The sequence below is a fragment of the Anoplolepis gracilipes genome, chromosome 1 (genome assembly GCF_047496725.1).
Source record: "Anoplolepis gracilipes chromosome 1, ASM4749672v1, whole genome shotgun sequence".
NCBI lineage: Eukaryota > Metazoa > Arthropoda > Insecta > Hymenoptera > Formicidae > Anoplolepis > Anoplolepis gracilipes.
Genome location: NC_132970.1, coordinates 19,939,144 through 19,959,803, shown reverse-complemented (window position 1 = coordinate 19,959,803; position 20,660 = coordinate 19,939,144). Strand labels below are relative to the sequence as shown.

The 20,660-nt window shown below is 33.8% G+C and overlaps 2 protein-coding genes across 5 annotated transcripts; one reads left to right on the top strand and one right to left on the bottom strand.

Annotated features, from left to right (window-relative positions):
• The first annotated feature begins 177 nt into the window (after positions 1 to 177).
• Positions 178 to 9,240, top strand: LOC140667867 (uncharacterized). 2 transcript variants are annotated; one of them, XM_072896179.1, is made up of 6 exons: positions 178 to 469; positions 814 to 982; positions 1,328 to 1,447; positions 5,925 to 6,151; positions 8,311 to 8,447; positions 8,661 to 9,240. In XM_072896179.1, exons 1-6 carry the CDS (start codon positions 467 to 469, stop codon positions 8,872 to 8,874), a joined length of 870 nt encoding a protein of 289 aa, XP_072752280.1. In that variant the 5' UTR covers positions 178 to 466; the 3' UTR covers positions 8,875 to 9,240. The 2 variants fall into 2 exon arrangements, with proteins under 2 accessions (XP_072752280.1, XP_072752288.1); XM_072896187.1 differs by having other exon boundaries at positions 178 to 982; positions 8,661 to 9,239.
• Positions 9,241 to 9,327: 87 nt separating this feature from the next.
• Positions 9,328 to 11,568, bottom strand: Cych (cyclin H). Of its 3 annotated transcripts, none has more exons than XR_012047078.1 (7): positions 11,282 to 11,568; positions 10,831 to 11,055; positions 10,578 to 10,751; positions 10,288 to 10,513; positions 10,091 to 10,202; positions 9,821 to 10,025; positions 9,328 to 9,674 (listed from the first exon to the last, which is right to left on the bottom strand). XR_012047078.1 is itself a non-coding variant. In XM_072896165.1 (7 exons), exons 1-6 carry the CDS (start codon positions 11,396 to 11,398, stop codon positions 9,884 to 9,886), a joined length of 996 nt encoding a protein of 331 aa, XP_072752266.1. In that variant the 5' UTR covers positions 11,399 to 11,568; the 3' UTR covers positions 9,328 to 9,674; positions 9,876 to 9,883. The 3 variants fall into 3 exon arrangements, 2 of the variants coding, with proteins under 2 accessions (XP_072752266.1, XP_072752253.1); XM_072896165.1 differs by having other exon boundaries at positions 9,876 to 10,025; XM_072896152.1 differs by having other exon boundaries at positions 9,328 to 10,025.
• Positions 11,569 to 20,660: the final 9,092 nt, after the last annotated feature.

Genomic DNA, 20,660 nt, shown 5'->3' with positions numbered 1-20,660 from the left:
TTTTTATTTAAATATTTATATATTTTAATTGTGTATAAATAATCAGAATATCTCGCTATGATAACTATTAAATCATTCTTCATAACTGAATCAATTTCGCATCTGTTCCCTATCATGATTATTAAACGGCGTTCCGTGGCAGTGACAGAAATTTATGGTCACCTCATTACCACCGTTTAGTGGTAGCGTCTCACACTACGAGATCATTAAAAGCTCCTTCCAGAGATGCATATGCTTGCCAAGATCCGCCCAGAAGTTCATACGATTGGTTGATCTCGTGATGATGTTGTGAGCACGTGGCTTCAAGATACCGCCTCGAGGAACGAAGAATTTGACTTGAGTGCCAAAAAAATATTGTTGGACACCGTGAGTAACCCCGACAAAACAGTCGATGGTTTTGGCTCTAATCTCTCGAACAGATCAGGGGGTACTAATGTAACCAGCCTTATTGCTGATTCAGTCATCGATGGTACTACTTTTTTCATATTTGATTTTTAATTCAAGAGTGCAGTGTATTATTTATATATAGTATTAAAAATGTTACAGTGATTATTAAAATCGTTGATACCTTTGGAGTATCGATTAATAGTGTGAATCTTCTTTTTTAAACGTATAGTAAGTGATCGAGTGAGAGATCAAAGATTGATAAAAGAAATTTAAGAAATACATATAATTCTTGAAGAACATCAGTAACAATTAAAGAATTACCTTCCATGTATGTGCGGGTATTCACTTTAGGGTATAAATAATTTTTTTATAAATGTTACTGATCATATATCCTGAGTGATATTGTTTTAACGAAACGAATTAAAGATGTCAGATGAACAACTTAAAAAATCTGAATCGTCGAAGAAAGCAAGCGACGCCGCAGAAAATTCGAGGATATGTTCTTTCAGTATCGAAAGATTATTAGCGCCAAGTAAGAAAAAAGAAGAAGAGACTAAGTTTGCACAAGCCGATTTGTCATTACTTTGCCAAGAAAGTGAGTAGTAAATGCATTCTAATTTTTATAATTGATTAGCTATTATATTTATCGAATATAATTTGCTTTTATTTTACTTTTTATTCAATGATTTTGTTAATGTTGTTAATATTTTATATATATTATATATAATTTTGCATATAAAGAAATACTTTACATACATATATATAAAAATATTATGTAAAATACTTTTTTGTTATATATGTTATTATTACGTAACAGAAGATAATTCTCGTCTAAAAGTTGCAATCTTCTATTTATTCGGAACCGTAATAGACTTGTAGATTATTTTGATATAGTACAATTCGTGTGATGAGAATTAAACAAAATAATTGCATTTGCCAGATAATGAATCGGAGAGAGTGCTTGTTGCACCTGATTCATCCATGTCAATGGCGGAGGAAATTGAGCTTGACGATACCGACATGGTATGCTCAACATCTCCCGAGCCAGAGATGTATTATGGTGAGTTTCATAGTATCATTACACGCTATTATACACTTTCAGACATAAATATTTACGAGGCAATATCTTTTTGAATAAACGTATTCTCGTTATTTTAATTAAAAGTATATTGTTTTTACGGTATACAATTTGTTATAAAAAAAGGTTTTACAAATACAATTAATTTGAAAAAAAATATATTATGAAAAAAAATTATTATAATTAATTATGTTTGCTTAGAAAATTTTTCAGTTATTGCTTAATATAGATAATCAGAGACTTAGGGAATAGATATCTATTTATACATAGAATTCTCACAAAATATCAACTTATTTGCCACATGACAGATTTATTTTTCAGTAAAATCCGTGCTTTAAAACTTTATATATATTTCTATAACTATTCAACCATTTTTCATTATAAAGATTGCAAAAATAAATTCGCTTAATACATGTGTAAACGCCAATGCTGAAGTTTGCACGTTACACAGGTGTGTAACACCTGTATTTGTTTTGTTAATCGCCTGATTAATAAAGACATTTCAAACGAAAACAGACGAAATAAAGATTTCGCGAACATTTTAATTCATTGATAATAGCCATTAAAGTTATTACAGCCGAAAATGGATGTTCTTGTATCGTTGTGAAAATACTTAATGTACGTATTTCTTCCCTCAAATTAGGTGATTAATAAAGTTAAAAAATTTTGTCGACAACGACTGATGTTTCTATCGTAAAATATTATTAACATGTAATATGTATCAAAGAGAAATTACTTATCGAAGAGCTACTACAATTTTGGTGATTTGCAAATCATACATAAATCTAGTTCAAAAAAATTAAACCTGACATATTAGTAATTAAACTATTAAAAAAACCAATCAAATTTAGAGAAATATTATAATTTCTTTACACATGTAATTGTACAATAATATAATTGATAATTCATATTTTTCATCAGAGAGAGAGGCTGCGGTCCAAGAAAATGTTATCACACATTTACAAATAATAAAGAATTTTATATTTAAACAAAATTTATTTCGTTAGACGATTGTATCTGTCTCTCTTTATTTTTATATCAGCATGAATAATAAATTATTATTTTTTTGCAATATTATTCATAGAATCTTGATGTTATTAATAGAAAATAAAAATATAGCTTTGTTTTAACTAATAATAATCCTAATAACTAATTTAACTAATAATAATAATAATAATTAAGCGTGTATGTTTTTTCTTTTTTTTCTCATTAGATTTAGCAAACATAAAGCAAACAGTGTAATTTCAATATAACGTGTCTTGTATATATAACAATTATATTGTTGAGTGGGAATTTATAACATTAATATATTACTCCTGCTTTGGGTTTACTATTAGGATCTTCAAATTATTTTGAACTTTCTTGAGTTTATCGACAGTTATGCTATCCACATGATATTGCATCAATTAGCCGGCAACATAATCAAACATGCTGATTCTTATAAGATTCATATGAGACTTCTCGCAATAACGAATTCGTAAGATTGCGTGGAAAGGACGTCGCCTGTGAGTTTGATCCATTACTTCCTGCAGGCTCCACGCCCACTCAATGTTCTTGCTCTTCGTCCACTATTTATCTGTCTCCTGCTAATTTTGCCACGGAAATCTGCAGCAACTCTTCTGCTTGTAATAAAAGAACAAAGTAAAAACTCTTTGAGATTCTTCCGAAATATTATTTGCAAAACCATAGAAATTTTATAAGAAATTGTTGGAATGATTCCAATTTAACTATAATATTTTATAAAAATCTAACTGTAACTGTCATTTCAATTAAGAAATTTTCTGAATTTTTAAAATTTCAAAAACTCAAAATTGAAACACGGTTTCAAGATTCTTAAAAGATATTGTAATCAATTTAATGTTATTTTCCGTCATCTCTATTATATATTACTATAATTTGCTCAGTACATTACAAACCGTTTACATATAAAATTATTTCCAAGAATAGTTACTGTCAGAATACAATCGCTGGAGGCAGTACTGTCTCTAAAATATTTCGGTCATCATCCAGCACGACATAATGGAGAGAACGACCTGGCTTATGTTTTTACGGATAATTAATACAAGTCTTGAGCGACTCAATTTTGTGGCATCTCGCACGCCCTCGAGGGCCTTAACGACTAATTTTCATCCGAAGGCACGTAACTTACGGCGTCGTGATTTACACACCGTAATGGCCGACGCGATAAATTCGAGATCTAAGGAAAGGACAATTCTCGTTTGCGTCGTGTGTTGGGGGCTGAGATATGTGGGACGTCGCGTCCAACTACAAAGCCGTCAACGCGACACGTAAATCTTTGGGAGGGAACATATATAAGGAAGAAGAGACGACGCGAGAGAAAAGCGCGTCTTCTTGAACGAAGTCATTATGATTTTAAATAATTTCCCATATGTTGACTTTCCTGCACCTTCGAATGTCATCTGTCGAGATATTAATGACATTAAGATAAGAAAAATTAAAAGAAATGATTATTTCAATTTTTTTAAGTGATAGATCATGAATTCTTGCAACATATTTTTGTACGTAAATTTTTTGACGAATTTAAGTAAATTTACGTAAATTTTTTTTATTAAGATCTTTATTAGCAAAAGATCTATTCGTAGAGCCATCTTCTAAGCAGATTTGCCAATCATTGCGAGTTGCATGCATATTAATTATCTTTACGGTTGATCACCAGCATGAAATGGCCAACAATGTCAAACGAATAAGATTTGGCCGCGCTTTATCGCGTGCCTTTTTGCGTGCTCTTGGGCTATTCGTCACCGGATAATTAGGAGACAAGTTCACTGTGGCTCGCAGCAATTAGGTAAACTAGAAGGCGTGGTATTCTATTTCCGCAACGTCCAACGTGCCTCTGTTCCTCGAGTTTAGCTCCTCTTCATCCTCCTTGTCGTCGGTTCCTTTTTGCGGTTGCTTCCTCCGCATCAATCCTTTCCTGCTTCTTTCCAGAGCTCGTTCGTCAATGCAACCGAGTCAGAAACTCGACGACAAATGAGCCGTGCGAGACTGAGACTCACCCCTGACAGATTCTTTTCTTCTCCTTCTTTCTTCTCCTGCTTCCGGTTATGAGCAGGTTGTGGTGATCTTAAATTGCGCATCGTAAATTGACAAAAAAGTAAAGAAAATTTATTAAAATATTTTTCATTTTGAAATTTATATATTAATAATGATCAACAATTTTTTGCAATGTTATTTAATTTTTTCGTTGTGTTCTTAAGTAAATGATATATTGTGAATGTTTAACTTAAGTTCATCGTTATATCAATATTTATAATATTTGAAAAAAATATTGATACTTTTAGATTAGGAAAAATGATTGGAGCATTTTTGACAATGAGCATAAGTCTTTGTTAGTATATCATAGCATATTCAAATACTCACTTGAAAGATATGACAGATGCGAAATATTAATGCTGTCTCAACAGCTGACATCTTTTAAAAGTGCGAAATGTGGAAGGCTGCATCGAAGTGAATTACAGATGGTACAGTTTTAGCCAGTGATGCTGTAGTATAGCAAGAAAATGCGAGAAACGCGACAAATACGTCGTCATCTGACAATGAATAGCTAGTAAACGGCACTTTTCGAAATGATTTTGCCGTAAATAGCTTTTTCGAAATATTTATTATCTTTTATCTAAATTACAAAACATCAACATTGAAGATCATTTAACAAATTCAGACATTCAAGCAAATGTTGAAATTATATTAATGTAAATAACTCTAGTGCAGAGTTTTTAGTGTTAGTTGCAAGTGTGAAAGCTCGAGGTCTGGTGGCCACGCTTTTTCATCAGATGACGAATGGGCAGATAATTAGAAGATGATCTTCCAACGCTTAAGAGAGCGCGGTCTTGTTTCCAACCGCCTAAAAGCGAGCCCGAAGACATTCTTCATGACACGCGGCGCGACGTCGTGTACGACCGTGCTTGTAAGCCGGGATAAATATAAATATAAACAAGTTTGACGGACAAAAAGTCCTGAGATTGATGGGGAAGAGAAATTCCACGGTGATAATTGGAGCCCGCTCGTACTTAGCGGCGTGATCTGATCTCTTGAATGATCTCGGGCGCGTAAACTTCATTCAAAAGCGATTAAAAGAATAAAATATAGTGCCCCGAAACGAAAGCAACGGGTTTCGAGGGAATAATGACACGATTTTGGTGTTTACATCAGTTAAACTGATGCTTCGCCAGCCCCATGATACTTTCTCGTTTCCATATTCAGCGACTTGCGCTTTATAATTTGCAGTTACTTAATCACGCCGTGTTTGACAGCTTACTTCCAACATACCGGTTCGATCATCAAAAAAGCATTTACGTATTCCGACGATTAAAACCGATTTGCGTTTTTTCACTTATCAATTATATCGTTAACGTGCGATTACGGAATAATTTATAGAATATATTTCAAACTTGTTATGTTTATGGTGCTCATCGCTATAAGATATGGGATATTGTTGCAGAAGCGTGTACCAGCAGTAGTGGTGCAAATTCAACCACGAGCACGGACAGAGATATTCAAGAAAAGACCGCAGCCGCTATTAGTGACGACGAAAGGAAGAAAAGGCCACGCACGGCATTCACCGCTGCGCAAATTAAATCTTTGGAGGCGGAATTTGAAAGGAACAAGTACTTGAGTGTGGCAAAGCGGTTGCAGCTGAGTAAAAATTTGAAACTCACAGAAACGCAAGTAAATATCTTAGTATTAATACACATATATAAATTAATTAATTCTCCTCTTCTTTTTAAGAGATTTTATATTTATTTTCAATTTTGACTAATAATAAGCTACAGCTGTGTCTATCTTAATCTTAAAAATACTGGTAACAATTCTCCAACTGTTCTAACAAACTCCAACGAGTTATAAATATATATAATTGGAAAAGGACATGGAAAATAGGAACGGATATGTTCAAACATAAGATATTACATTCAATAAATCGCGATAATGTCTTCTACTTCCGTAGACCTTTTTCAACACCTGAAGCAGTTTAAGTTGCTTGTACTCCGAGTTCCTTAAAATCAACTGACTCTAAATTATAGACCCATGGAGCACCATATGTGCAGGCGCCAGATTGTGGCGCCAAGGGGAGGATCGTCCTTTAAAACCAATTAGCACTTGCTCATCTTTCCTTCTCGCGAACTGTTACGGAAAGAAATTTTTTATTAAATGCTTAATTTCCTCTCTTTTAGATAGATTTTTTTTTTATATATTCAACGAATCAGCCAGAAAAATCAGCTATAAATTTTAAAAGAGAAATGTAAAAAAAACTTTAAGAAAAAATTTCATCATGAAATTTGGAGTTCTATGTGTTTGGAATTACCAGAGCATAAATTATTCATTTAATGATAGTTGAATTTCATAACGTATGAAGATTATTCGAAATAATTTTTGCATTGTTACTGAAGTCTCGCTTTTATTCCAGCATCGAACATAATCTCGCCGCGAATCTTCCACGAGTCTTACTTATTTTCTAATATTAACCAGTCCCGCACGAGAGCGATACAATTCTCCGGCATAAACGATTCCTCCCCAAAAATGCGTGGAGTGCGTAAGTCAGTTGCATAAGTCGTGCATTTTGTAGCGTGCGCCTGTGATATTTACCCGTGCTTTAAATTAATTAATTTACGGCGAACACTCAGAATATTCGCCATCAGGGAGATTGCACCATGCCTTCATCGCCGGTCGGTTGCTTGCCGGCAATAATTGCCAGCGCCGGTCGAAATATCGCGAACGAGCCGGATAATTATCTCCGCGATCGCGGCCGAAAGGGAGAACGATCGGACGACGGATCCGAGCCAAGGGGGAGACGCGTCGTGCCGCAGACATAACTGTCACAATATTTCTCGGAGTTAACGAGCCGGCTCGGGAAGGGCTCCCTTTTCTCCCCTTCTCGCAGGCTATCTCGTATGTTCCGTTGTCGCGAGGTTTGCATCCGCCGCGGAACGAAATGTACCGAGCGACGGCTGCTGCGCGCCGTCGAGGCGACGAACCGGAGAGGCGTCGATTTTTTAATTAGAATACATGGCCGTATGTCTGCGAGCCGCTTTTACCATAAACCAAGGGAGTTTGTGGTTTTTCTTTAGGAAATTTCAATCCACAAAGAATGATTATTTTTTTATGCACTCAAAAAATGATCTTGCAACTTGAACGAAAATTTTCTAGTTGTAAAAAATTAACTAGAAACAGATGAATTATTAGCAAATACTGTGATACTGCATATATTTTGTACTTAATCAATTTAAATGACAGAGACAAAATTTATATCTGTACTATTATCCTGTAAATTAGTGTAATTTAGACAGAAAATTTGTCTGTGATGCCTATATCTTTAAGACCTATTGTCAAGGACAATTATATTTGTAATTAATATTTGGCAATGGGATCTAAATTTTCTAGAGGTATTGCTAGAATATTGTTGCTATAAATTCTATACGTGACAATCAATATTCTAACAGATACAAAAAGTAGCGATAAATTTTAATTGAGACATCTAGAAATCTATCTACATTAGCAAAATATTTTTTTCAGTGTAGGATATCCACTTACTGTTCACTGAGATTAGATATTCTATAAAAAGATAATGTATTATAGAATTTTTATGACTAAAGAGATCTAACAGTATAAAATAATTAATTACATTTCCGAGCAATATTCTATTGATTAAGTATTCATGTGAATTAACATACACTTGATTCAATCGCATCGTTAAGTATATCATTGAATCTTTAATTCAAATTTGAATATGCGATTAATATCAATCTCGATTAATCTAAAGATAAAACTTTAATTAATTGCTTCTATATCTTATATATCATGCGTAAATATTGATTCGATATTTTTCGCAGATAAAGATATGGTTCCAAAACAGACGGACCAAATGGAAAAGAAAGTACACTAATGATGTCGAATTATTGGCTCAGCAATATTACTCGAGTCTAGGAATTCCAACGCCACGTCCTATTTTCGTTGGTGATCGTTTATGGTATAAATTTATGAATATATCAATAAATGTATTATTTTATTACTACTATTAAAAAGCCTTCTCTCTTTTTATAAAAAATATTATACATTAATTTTTCTTTTAACGAAATTTTATTGCTAGATATATTTGAGACAAGACTACTGCATTTTTGATATGTATTAATTAAAACATTTTACGCTTTTGCACCTATAGAACTGATATATCTTTCCATAGGTTCTTCAATTATCCAGGACAACCACAACCAGGAGTATCACTGATCCCACAACATTTAACATCGTTGCCTTTGCCTCCTGCATTACCCATTATTCAACCATTATCTAGTAATTTATCAGTGAGACAACAAACGTCTATTTTCCAAAATGTATCGACTAATCATCTCGCGCATCATCTTACTCAAAGATTGGACTTCAGGCATCATGATCCTTAGTTGCAGGTAAACAAGTTAAAAGTGACAATATAAAATGTTAAATCATTTAACCGTGCAATGTATGATATTAAATTAATAAAAAAATGGAAATATGTTAGATTATAACGAAACTTGTGAATGTATTACGATTAATTTAAGAAAAAATAATATACGGGAGGAGGAGTAACACATGTGTGTAAATAAATTGATGTAAGATTTGATCATGTCCCTTGAGAATAGATGTATCCGTCATGAAATTTTGCAAAGTTTTGAGACATAAAATTTAATTCATTTACTGTTAATGAAAGATAAGATAAAAATTATATCAGAATAAATTTATATGACTATCAATACTTTTTTTATACATGCATTTATATTAAGGATACATAGGAAGAAAATACACACACGTTTATATAAATAATTATTTAAAATGCTATTAGTAGTTATAAATTGAATATATGCACGATATTTATATCAAGATTTTATTTTAAAAAAACATAAATAATAGTAATTTACATTTTAGATTAAATGCAAATAAATAACGGCGTTGTGTAATATCCTATTACTACAAAAAACCTGTAAATTATTTAAGAAATATACACAAGTTGCAAAGTTATAACAAATGCAACATAATTTCTTCTTAAATGTATATATAATATACATATATCATAAAACAAAAGACATAATTTTATTAATTCCCAGTATTTTGTAGTAATAGACCATTTTGATATCTTGTTAGTCCTCTTTAGATCCTCTTGTTAGTTCATTAAAAATGTTAGAACATTTCCTGTATTTTCTGCTTCTATCTAAAATTCTCCAATCTTAAACAGATATAAATTGAATACATGTATGATATTTATATCGAGATAATTAATATTTTAGATTAAATGCAAATAAATAATACTATGTAATATCCTATCTATTACTATAAAAAAAGCTGTAAATTATTTAAGAAATGTACACAAACATATTGCAAAATTATATATATATTGCAACATCATTTCTTATTATGTAAACTGTACACATATCATCATAAAACAGAAGGAGATAAGATTTTATTAACTCCTAGTGTTTTGTCTTCATAGGCTGCTTGATCCTGAATAATTTTTGCATATTTTTCATTATCCTGTAAATCCTCTTCGTCTAGCATTTCCTGCATTCTTTGCTTGTATCTAAAATTTCCAAAATTTGTACAATCTTTCCTAAAATATGATAATGGACATATAAAAGTACTTACATTTCACTATCTGGATTATTTTCTTGATTTCTGCACTTATCTAGTTTTTTTTCCAAAGCTTTTATTACTTCTCGCGATGGTGGTTCAACACATTTAGCCATTGAACGTATTTCTATAAGAATCAATTTGTGAATATATAAAGATAACTTGTATCATAAAAACACACATAATAAATTTATATTAAAAAATGAAATTACTTCGCACAGCCTCTATAATCCCTGCCAATTGCTCTCTTGAGAATAATATGTCAGTAACATAATTATCTAGATTTGCAGAAGCCCTGGATGCTGCGTGCAAAGTTGCAGCTAGTGCAACTTGACTTGGAGAATAAAGAAGAACACTGTCTGTGAGAAAAACTCTTTCTAAGAATTCATCTATATGTGGCCTTAATTTTTCAGGATTTTCTAAAGATGCATACCTCGTCTAAAAAGCATGTGTAATGTATTTATTCTTGTAAAAAGTGAAACAAACAAAATTATACATATACCTTTATATCTATCATTAATCCTTCCACAGGTCTAAAAGGATTATGAACTGTAAGATTATAATTCAAATGTTGCATGAGAAGCAATTCATTATTAAGTATTATATCAGATGCTTTATCTCTATCACCCTTGATATTTGCTACAAATTGAGATATGGAGACATTAAATTCTTCGACCTAAAATCACAGAAATTTCGTGTAAAAAGATTAAAATTACAAATGTTGTAGAAAATGACATATCAGGCAGAATAATTACCTTGCATGCTAGGTAAACACAAGTAACCAAGATTTCTTTCGGATGATAATCCATCACACTGTTCTTAATGTAAAATCTTTTAAAATAATGCAAGGCAGTGGCCACAGTAGCACGAGGCATTGGTGGATTAAACCGACGACAGAAATCCCTTAATTGTAATTCGTAGAATCGAAGTAACGTACGCTCCTCTGTGTTCAAAAGAAAGTGTTCCTCCCTTTGTTCCAGCTGTGTTAAAATAAAATAGTCATAATTACATCGTATACAATAAATTGTTGGTTTAATAAACATTTAGTATTGCAAATAAATGTTGCAATAATAATTAATATACACATGTATGTAACCTATACATAACCTAAATTTCTGACATCAATATTTCATCTCATAAATTAAAAAAAAACGTTGGTTATAAAATTTATTGGATTGTATAATTTATAAAAAGAAATAAACTCACAGTCATGTTAACTCCATGTTTCTCAATAAAATCAGCATTGGTTTTTTCTCTTAACATGGTCAAATCATTTTCATCGCTAAACATCCAAAATTTCTTTTGCGAACTCTGTGGAAACATCTTGATAATACTTAATTAATACAAAAAATCAAATTTGTTTAATTGTCGAAATTCACATAACGCGAAATGACGCGTGAAATAAATTTAACTGAAATTATAAACAGAACCCACTGAAGACACTCATATAAACATATGATGCCACACCACTACTCGATAGCTTCGGCAGAACTGACAATAAGTGGAGTCATGATAAAATATTTTATATATTTTTTACAGAAAAAATGATATAATTTAATAAAAAAAAAATATATATATATATATATACACTTATTGCAATATTGCAAATAATAAAAATAATATAAATAAATTGTCGTTTGGTACACATTTATCGTTTGTCGAATATGTAGGAATTTGCTGAAAATTTTGAAGACCTGTTTGAAGAGATTGATCCTAGAGTGCAGCATGAATCATATTTTCAAATTCTCTTTTACACGGACTTTTTGTCCGATAAAGTCAGGCATGTTTTTTTCTCATTCATATAATTAAACCTTTATAAAAAAAAGGTGCAAGCGTAAAACACAAGATATTTGCATCTAAGTTTTTTAGGATTAATATTGTATCAAAGAGATACATAAAAATTATATAATGATTAAATTCTATATAATACAAGAGAAATTATTACATTTTACTGAAATTTTAAATATTTAAGTATGTGTATGTGAGACTCATTATGTCGTCATAATCATTGAAGAATCTATTACTCATAATTAATCAAATATGTGTATTTATTTATACATATAATTTTAGAAAATGAAAAGCTGATATATTTTTATAATATCCTTAGAAAGCCATAATTATATATATCAAATTTACAATAATATAATAACATTATTGTCACATTTCGTGTTTTCTTAATAATCCTAAAAAAACTTATAAACATTAGCTATAGTAATTAAACTTTTAATTAATTGATCGCGATAAATAAAAATTTAAATACAGCGAATCAATAGTCATCTAAACTCCATTTTTTTGAGTCAGCTGCAACACTTGCAACATACGTCGGAAAAGGGTTGCCGCGTTTTCTGACAACTATAGCGTGTACAGCGCGGGGGTAATAAACAAGATCGCGGGACCGGTCGATGGTGGGGCTTGATGGGGGATAACAGGGATGAAGAGAGGGAAGGAGAGACGGGTGGCCGATTTTAATATGGACGCCCCCGCAAGCGGTTGTGCGTCCGATCTGAGTAGGCGTTCCAACGACCCTTTGTCAACCGACAACGCCGCTGCATCTTATCGCGATCGCAGTCGGGGATCTCTCATTCCGCTCTCCTCCACCGCGGTTCTCCGGGCCCTCGAGGCCATCGCTGTCGCTGCCGCTTGTTCAAGCAGAGAGACGCGTCGTGTTCCTTCTTCTTCCGTTACATCGACGGCTATAACTCTTCACGTCGTTTTTTCCACGTTGACTTACGTTGCCACGACTTCGACATCGTCGTCGTCATCCTTGTTGTCACGTCGCCCTTATCTCTGCCCGCTACGCGCTTGCAAGATCTCGCATCGATCGCAGATAGAAACTGGTTCAGATGCTTGTCACAGATTTACATACGAGAACGCAGCTCGCGTGGGTAGAGGCACAAGTCTGATTTATGAGTTTCAAAATTTTTTCAGTGGTTAATGGTATATTTGATAGGGAGAAAAAGAATGAGAAGAGAGAGAGAGAGAGAGAGAGAGAGAGAGAGACAATAAATTAATATTTATGCGAATTCGATTATTCTTGATTTATGTTTAATAAGATAAGAGATCATAAATCCTCTTTTCTTATATATATAGTATAACGGATAGATATCTCTCTCTAACTCTTTATGTCAATATCATTAATAACTCTTATTATTCTGTACTGGTGAGTTATTTTTGTCCGTGATTTTTTCTAACAAAGTCAATTGCTCGAAAACGAGTAATCGTAAAACAATATATTTAAGTATATTATTTTCAAAATTATTCTAGTCTTTATTTAGAAGGATCAAAAAAAGTATATAATTTTTTCAGATCACACTTTTACATATTAATAAACTTACGAAAATACGCTGACTTACCTATGGTTACCAAAAATAACAGTACGAAGTGGGATTAATTTTTTTTAACATATCCTTGTTGTGAAGAGAGAAACTAATCCAGCTTTAAATATTTATAAAAATAAACTGACTTGTTTTTTTTTTTTTTTTTTTTTTTTTTGCGACACATTTTTTAACATTACAATACACAATTGCTGTTTATATCAAGAACTCACTTTATCAATTCGTAATAATAAAATGAACGTGTGCGATCGTGGCACAGTGAGTTGTATGCTTGTTTTGTAAGAATTTAATATTTTATCTGGATAAGCTGTGATCGTTGCCAGGATAAAATAAGCTTAACGAAAATCTTGATATTATCTAGTTACTGATTAGTCGATGTAATTTATTAATATATGATGATCGATAAATATTACAATAGTTTCTCGAATCGTGGCAATTATAAAACCGATAGAAATCAAAGTCGTGCCTTTACAACTACCTTCAATAATAAACTCCCCGAAATTGAGTCTCCGATTTTCTGAATAACGATAATCGAATCCCTTAACTCTTAGATCCTTGCTCCTTAAATATATAGCGATACGTCATCAAACGTAATGAGGTGTCATGGGTGGGGATGCGAAAATGCCGAGTAATATATATTTAGTGACTAAAAATTTCTTACAGTTCTCTGTGCTGAAGAACTTAGATTCAAATCCGATAAAAAACATCGAATTTATTCGATTGCCACCTCTCGGGAGATAATGGCAAATCACCGAGAGTATTCTTACCATGAGAACCTCTCTCATCTATGCCGTCTGGAACCGGCATTAAAAACTGTAGGTTCCCATATAGCTGCAAAAAAAGTACTCTGTAGAGGAATCACCACCCTCTAACAAAAGGAAAAGGATTGGAAAGAGAACTAATAAGCTAGACTGTTGAGAGACAATACAGATAGAAAGTTTAAAAAAAGATTTACAATTAAATTAAAAAGACTTATTTATTATATGTATGTTGTTTCAATTATTTTTCGGTTATTCTCAATGAAATAACGTCGATAAATTTGAGAAAACATTAAACGTTTACATTTCTCAAAACTCCATACAATCTGCTATATTTCTGCATAGAATAGAGTTTTTGAGTTTTTTCAAGTTTATCGACGTATGAAAAAACCACGAAATGTAATTGAAAGCTATTAAATAAAGTCTTTTTAATTAATTGACAATCTTTTTGTTTTATGTTTTTTATCTACGTTGGCTCTCACTAACTATTTTTTATTATTTTATTATATTTTATTATTATAGTTATTACTTTGTAATATTTATATTAACCTTATTTGTATTGTTTATCAATTCACTATATTTGTAACGCCGACGCTAACCTCTCTCTCTCTCTCTCTCTCTCTCTCTCTCTCTCTCTCTCTCTCTCTCTCTCTCTCTCTCTCTCTCTCTCTCTCTCTCTCTTTTCTCAGAATTTGACTATAAACACTAAAGTAAAATATCAAATTCGAAATCCACTAATCGACGGCATATTCGAGGAGCTTAATTTCCGTGAGGATTCCATGATGGGCGCCCTCCGAAAGTGAAGTACATCCGCCATTAATCTAATATTGCGGTCGCCGCCGCCCTCAATGTTGCGTGTACAACCTGGCCGCGTCAAGCTTTGCTCCCTTTGTACGAATGAAGTCGCGGCGAGAGCACGTGAACGTACACGTGCGCACTGTATATACATCGACATCAACGATGAGGAAGAGAAGGAGGACGAAGTGGGCGCGATGTGCTCTGGTCGCACTAATGCGAAATCAATGCCCGGCCTAGCTCGCGAGGTGTGACGAATAAAGTGGATTACCTTCGCACCTTTCAGGCACACCGCAATCAAGAGGAGGACTTTCCAGCGAATGGGAAGAGACTAATAAATTACCATTCCCTCGATGGCTGCAACAACATGGACAGATATTGATGTCACTGAGTATTGTTAAGGATATTTGCGGAAAAAAGAGTGTTTCCATGTATGGTTAATGTTGCGTTCATCATATATATCTTGTCTGAAACTATAGTATTATACGCGAATGGAATAGATATAAACGAGCGAACTTTTCATAGACCTTCTAAACGGACGAATCAATTGCCTTAGGTAAAATTTAAATTGATTATATTAATTCGAAATTATCTCCATAAACGTTATTTTATTGTTTTTATTTTGTCACCTTTACATTTAGTAATTAAAGCGCACTTTAATTTGTTATATCCCGCATAATTTCCAATGTTTGACCCTCGCTAATAAAACCTGATCGAAGCTACGATTCTTGCGGATCAACACGCAAATATAGGCGCACGATTGGTGCATTGCATGGTGCGGTAGTAATATCGTCGGTTATAACCCGCAAAGATCGGCCTCACGCTCGATTTTAACACTCGGTCGTGCACGCAAGCTTCTGGCCGAAAATGTGTCGCTTGCGAAGCAACAGTGACAGATGTCATTTTTGCATAATATATCAAACCGATGATCATGATCTGTCTCTCTTTATTAATGATTCTATACGTACTTATTTTTACAATCGCGTGAATTTTTCTACAAGTTGGGGGTTGCGAAAAAAAGAAATATCTAATAGAATATTCGCAAAGAACAAGCATCAACTGTATGACAAGATAGAATACAGCTTAAGAATGTGGAACGAAAATGTTTCTATGCTTTTAAATTTGTTGGTAAAAAATTGATTTTTAATAATAAAACTTTTCGATGGACTTATATTCGTGAAAGTAATATAATAGATATTAAGATATTGTTTGTTGTTTGACATGTTCATTTTCTACTAGCGATACTGTACATTATCGAAAATTAAATTAGAAATATTTCCTGCTAAAACAAAGTGTGCTTAAATAACTGATTAATTAATTAAGCGGTATATAATTATAATAATGACGACAAAATAATTTTTTAATTAAATATGGTGATGTTTTATCATCATAAAGTTCGAAACATTGCATTTGCGTGACATGAGTAATACGTTTAATCCATATAATTATCAAACGGTTAATTAATTAATTACTTGTCGCCTGTAGGAACGATATATTTAAAAATACATCCCAGATGTATAGATAAATAATAACACCGCAGGGAGCATCGCCATCGTTCTTTCTGTACACGTGCGAGAAAATTAAAATCTATGAGGCGAGGAAACGTTTGCCGCTAAATTACGGTTAATTAAAAAACACATTGAAGGAAACAGTATTCAAAGCCCGCGAGTCTATCTCGTGTGCACAGAATTTAATGCGCGTAAATAAATATCTAGATAAAAAGGAATATATAATGAGAAGAATAAACCGCGACGAGAAACGGATTTGTGGTGAACGAGAGAGAGACTCGTTAATTCTTTAATCCACCGTTATATTCGTGTTAAAAGGCAATATTTCATGGCGGTGGCAGACATTGCGCGCGTTATCTTCTTATCGGGTGTCTCGGATAGCGTTAGTTCATTAGTGAAACGATTATATACGTTATGGAGCGGTGTCTCTACACGCGTCGTTGCATAATAAAGCATAAATCTCTGTACCCCAACAAACGCGTATGTACATCAAATGGAGAACGAAGACGGCGCAATAGTCGCGTTACTACACATGCATGCATATGTATGTTCCGTATGTACATTGTTATTCATTAATCTTGCCTCGAACCCTTCTGGCAGTTAGTTCATACATTATTCGCGAGCAAAAAAAAAACATAGAGATTTGTAAATTTTTGAACGTGAATTAAAATGAATGAGAATTAGCATAAAATTTTATAAAAAAGTTTTGAAAGATTGAAACTCGATGATAAATTATAATCGAAATTTACATTTTTGATTAACAAAGTAATAAAAATAATTTCACGAAATATTAATCTGCTTGTGCTACAAATGTGCTTGTAGAAGAATAAAATTTTTTTAGCAAACAAATTATCATACAGGAATAAATCACAATAACACATTTTCGCAACAATTTAATAAGTATTGTATGCAGATCATCTCATACGCAAACTTCAATGCCAGAGCGTTGCGTTTATCGATGATATCTATGATATGAGTTACAGAGCATTTAACTTAGATTGCTGCAATTTATCAGACTACCGTAGATTCTCGTTATAAATCGAATGATGTAGAATGCAGATAGTTTGGCTTCAAACACTGGATCGAACTGGCATTATTGACTTTTACGTCAATGTTCTGAGCAATACATTCTTTGTAGAATAAAAAAAAAAATTAAATAATTTTATTCATTAAAATCTCAGTGTTTATTGACAACTATCGATGTTGGTTGTAAAAAAATCAAACTTGTCATTTACAATACAAATAATTATAATCGAAAAAAGAAAGTTTAAATTGTTCCAGTCTGATTATATTCTGACTTACCCTACTGACATATTCTAATCTGGATTTATTATTATTTATTATATATATATATATATATATATATATATATATATATATTATATACATGTATGTATGTAATAAAATTAAGTATATTGTATATTTTGAGCTGTAAAACAATAACCAGATGATAATCAATAATTTATATAAAGAGAAATTTAACAAGTAATAAAGTTGATGCAAATCTGCGCTATTCAAACGGTGGATTGATTCAGATTCAGTCATTCTTTTTCTTTTCATTTCGCAATTATACGCGGTAATAAAACGCACGCATAAATAGCCGCCTCGATAATTTGTAGAATAAATAAGCCGATGAAAAAACGAAGACAGCTGAGAGGATTACTCGTCCTTCGTCTCCAGAGCGTTTTTCACGAATATTAAATCGGCTCGTGGAATCGCCATAACGCCGCTACTAGATACGTATCGGGATACATATCGCGGTGATCGCGCGAACGAAATGGCGCTCCCGAACCAATTATCCTCTCTCGAATATCCACAACGCGGCACCAAGCACCCCCGGGGCCCGGCGGCCGAGATGCAGATGATGCGCTTCTGCTCGTTGAAGATTGGCCGCGACGATGGTCGGCGCAATGAACGGAGGGTATCTACCTATCTACGCGTCGACATGCGTATGCGTGAGATAATTGCTCGCACGATTTTGCGTAATGCGGTAGATACAAGATTGCGAAATCTCGAGATCAGAAAAACAAAGCGAGGCAGCGCGGAACTGAGAGTCCCCGGTCTCGTAAATCAAGGGCGCGCGTTACTTGCAATAATTTTCCAGTGCTAATTACGTCGAGTAAAATTAATCTCGATTCGACGATAAGAGAGCAACTACGATAACTTGATCTTCATGCCTCAGGAGTATGTAATAGCGAAAGGTTGAACGCGCATCGACTTATCGTCCGTTGCAATCGATAACGTAGAGCTGATTTTATTTTGTTGAAGCTCTTATATAGAATAAATTTATAGGGGCATGATTTGTGCTTTAATAAATAATGATAATTAATGTCGCATTTTATATGCAATTATAATCAAACGAAAAAGGATTTTTGCTCTCTACAATGTAATGAGTGATTTTAGGATATTTTTGCATGGCACGATCGGATTATTTTTTTTGTCAAATATTCAGCTACCAACGTTGGGCAATCATTGGAAAGCGAGTAAGAAGATCGACTGAGTCGAGGATTCGAGAAAGATGGCAAAAGAGGTACTCGAGGACGGCTGTTCGAGCGCAACCTTCGCCCCCGGCGGGACCACGGCCGGCGAGACGCACGTTGAAACAACAAGAGGAACATCGTCAAGGAACAGAAATGTACGGGGGAACGAAGGGAGAGGAGTAACGCTCTCGGAGAAAGAGTAAAGCCGGCGGTGGGTTGTACACGGTATAATTACAGAGGGTAGAGCAGTGGCTAGACCCACTGCAGCAAACTTACCGTTGCCCAAGGCGCCAGCATACTCGAAATCGACCGATCCCGCTGCGACTCCGGTCCTAATTCGTATTCGTGCCCCGGGTGTAGCAGATAGGATACGCCTCGAAAAACGGCGGAAGGACTGGCAGGAATCTCCCGCACTACGCCCTTCTTTCTGTCGGCCGCATTCTTTCTTCTTCGCCTCTCCTTTGCAATGCAGATGGGGTGAGCAAGAGTCTTTTGTAGCATAAAGTAACGTCTTTGTAAGTGAAAGACACATAGGAGAAAGCTTCAAGAAAAGAAAATAATAACGTATCAGATATATATCCCTAAGAAAATTATCAAGAGTGATTTAATTACCTTGATATTTTTTTCATATTATTTTAATATTCCAACGTATATAATATACACATGTTCACGCGTATATAATTATTCTACTGTTCCATCAATTTAAGCTCGTCGCGATGTTTAATCATATCGCATATCGCCAAGCGTAAATCTGCATTAACTATCCCCTCTTACTTGTACGGGCAAACCATATCTGAGCCAAATAATATTTTTTTCTTTTCATACGATGGAAAGAGAAGATGGAACGGGAACTCCTTGATTTTTTTCATGCTTTTATTTTTTATTCCGGCGTAATACGCGCGAACCGAAGAGTGACGACCTCGAATCCTCTAATTTCGGTTGGCCGCGGCCACCGATAATTAACGAACTATAATCAACGGGCTACTCCATGTAGGGTAACGTAACGAAACGTAATGTGGCGCTCTCTTTTCGGGCCCCGGCTGGTCGAGCTGCATTAAGTCCTATGCACACTGGCATAATTGCGTGTGTATCCATACGTAAATACAATTTATCAGATGTTGCTAATTAGATTATAATGAGGTCTGCTGGTCGCTGGTGCTGAATAAAGTCTTACGATCGAGTGGTAGTCGTTTGCATAGGCGTAAATTGTCAAAGTCATTAAAATCCAATCGATTTTAGAGTAAAGAAATTTAAACGTTAATGCTGTCGATATTAAAACGTTTAACGAAATTATTAAACTTTACTAATGTAATTTTTATAATCACACGATTTATATCTTTGCGAAATAATGCGGGACAGTAGCTATCGATTTTTCATACTTTACAAAATTATGCGGAGAATAAAAATATCCTTACTCAACCTCTGAGGCTTTAAATAATAATTCTCATTTCCTCTTTTATTGTCAGATGTTGCTGGAATTCCTACTACGTCTTGTACATGAAGAGGCGTTTCTTCAACGACGGATGAGAACAGCCTAAACATTTCGCTGTTATAATTACATGGTACCGCGAACGGGAGCTGACGGCCTTGCGGCGGCAAAGCTGGATGAGCGACATCGCGAGTGCGATCTGCGAGTTCAGATCGCGTGAGATGTTTCCTCCTGGTTAGGTCAGGATATATGATGTACGTGCACGTGTATATATGTATAA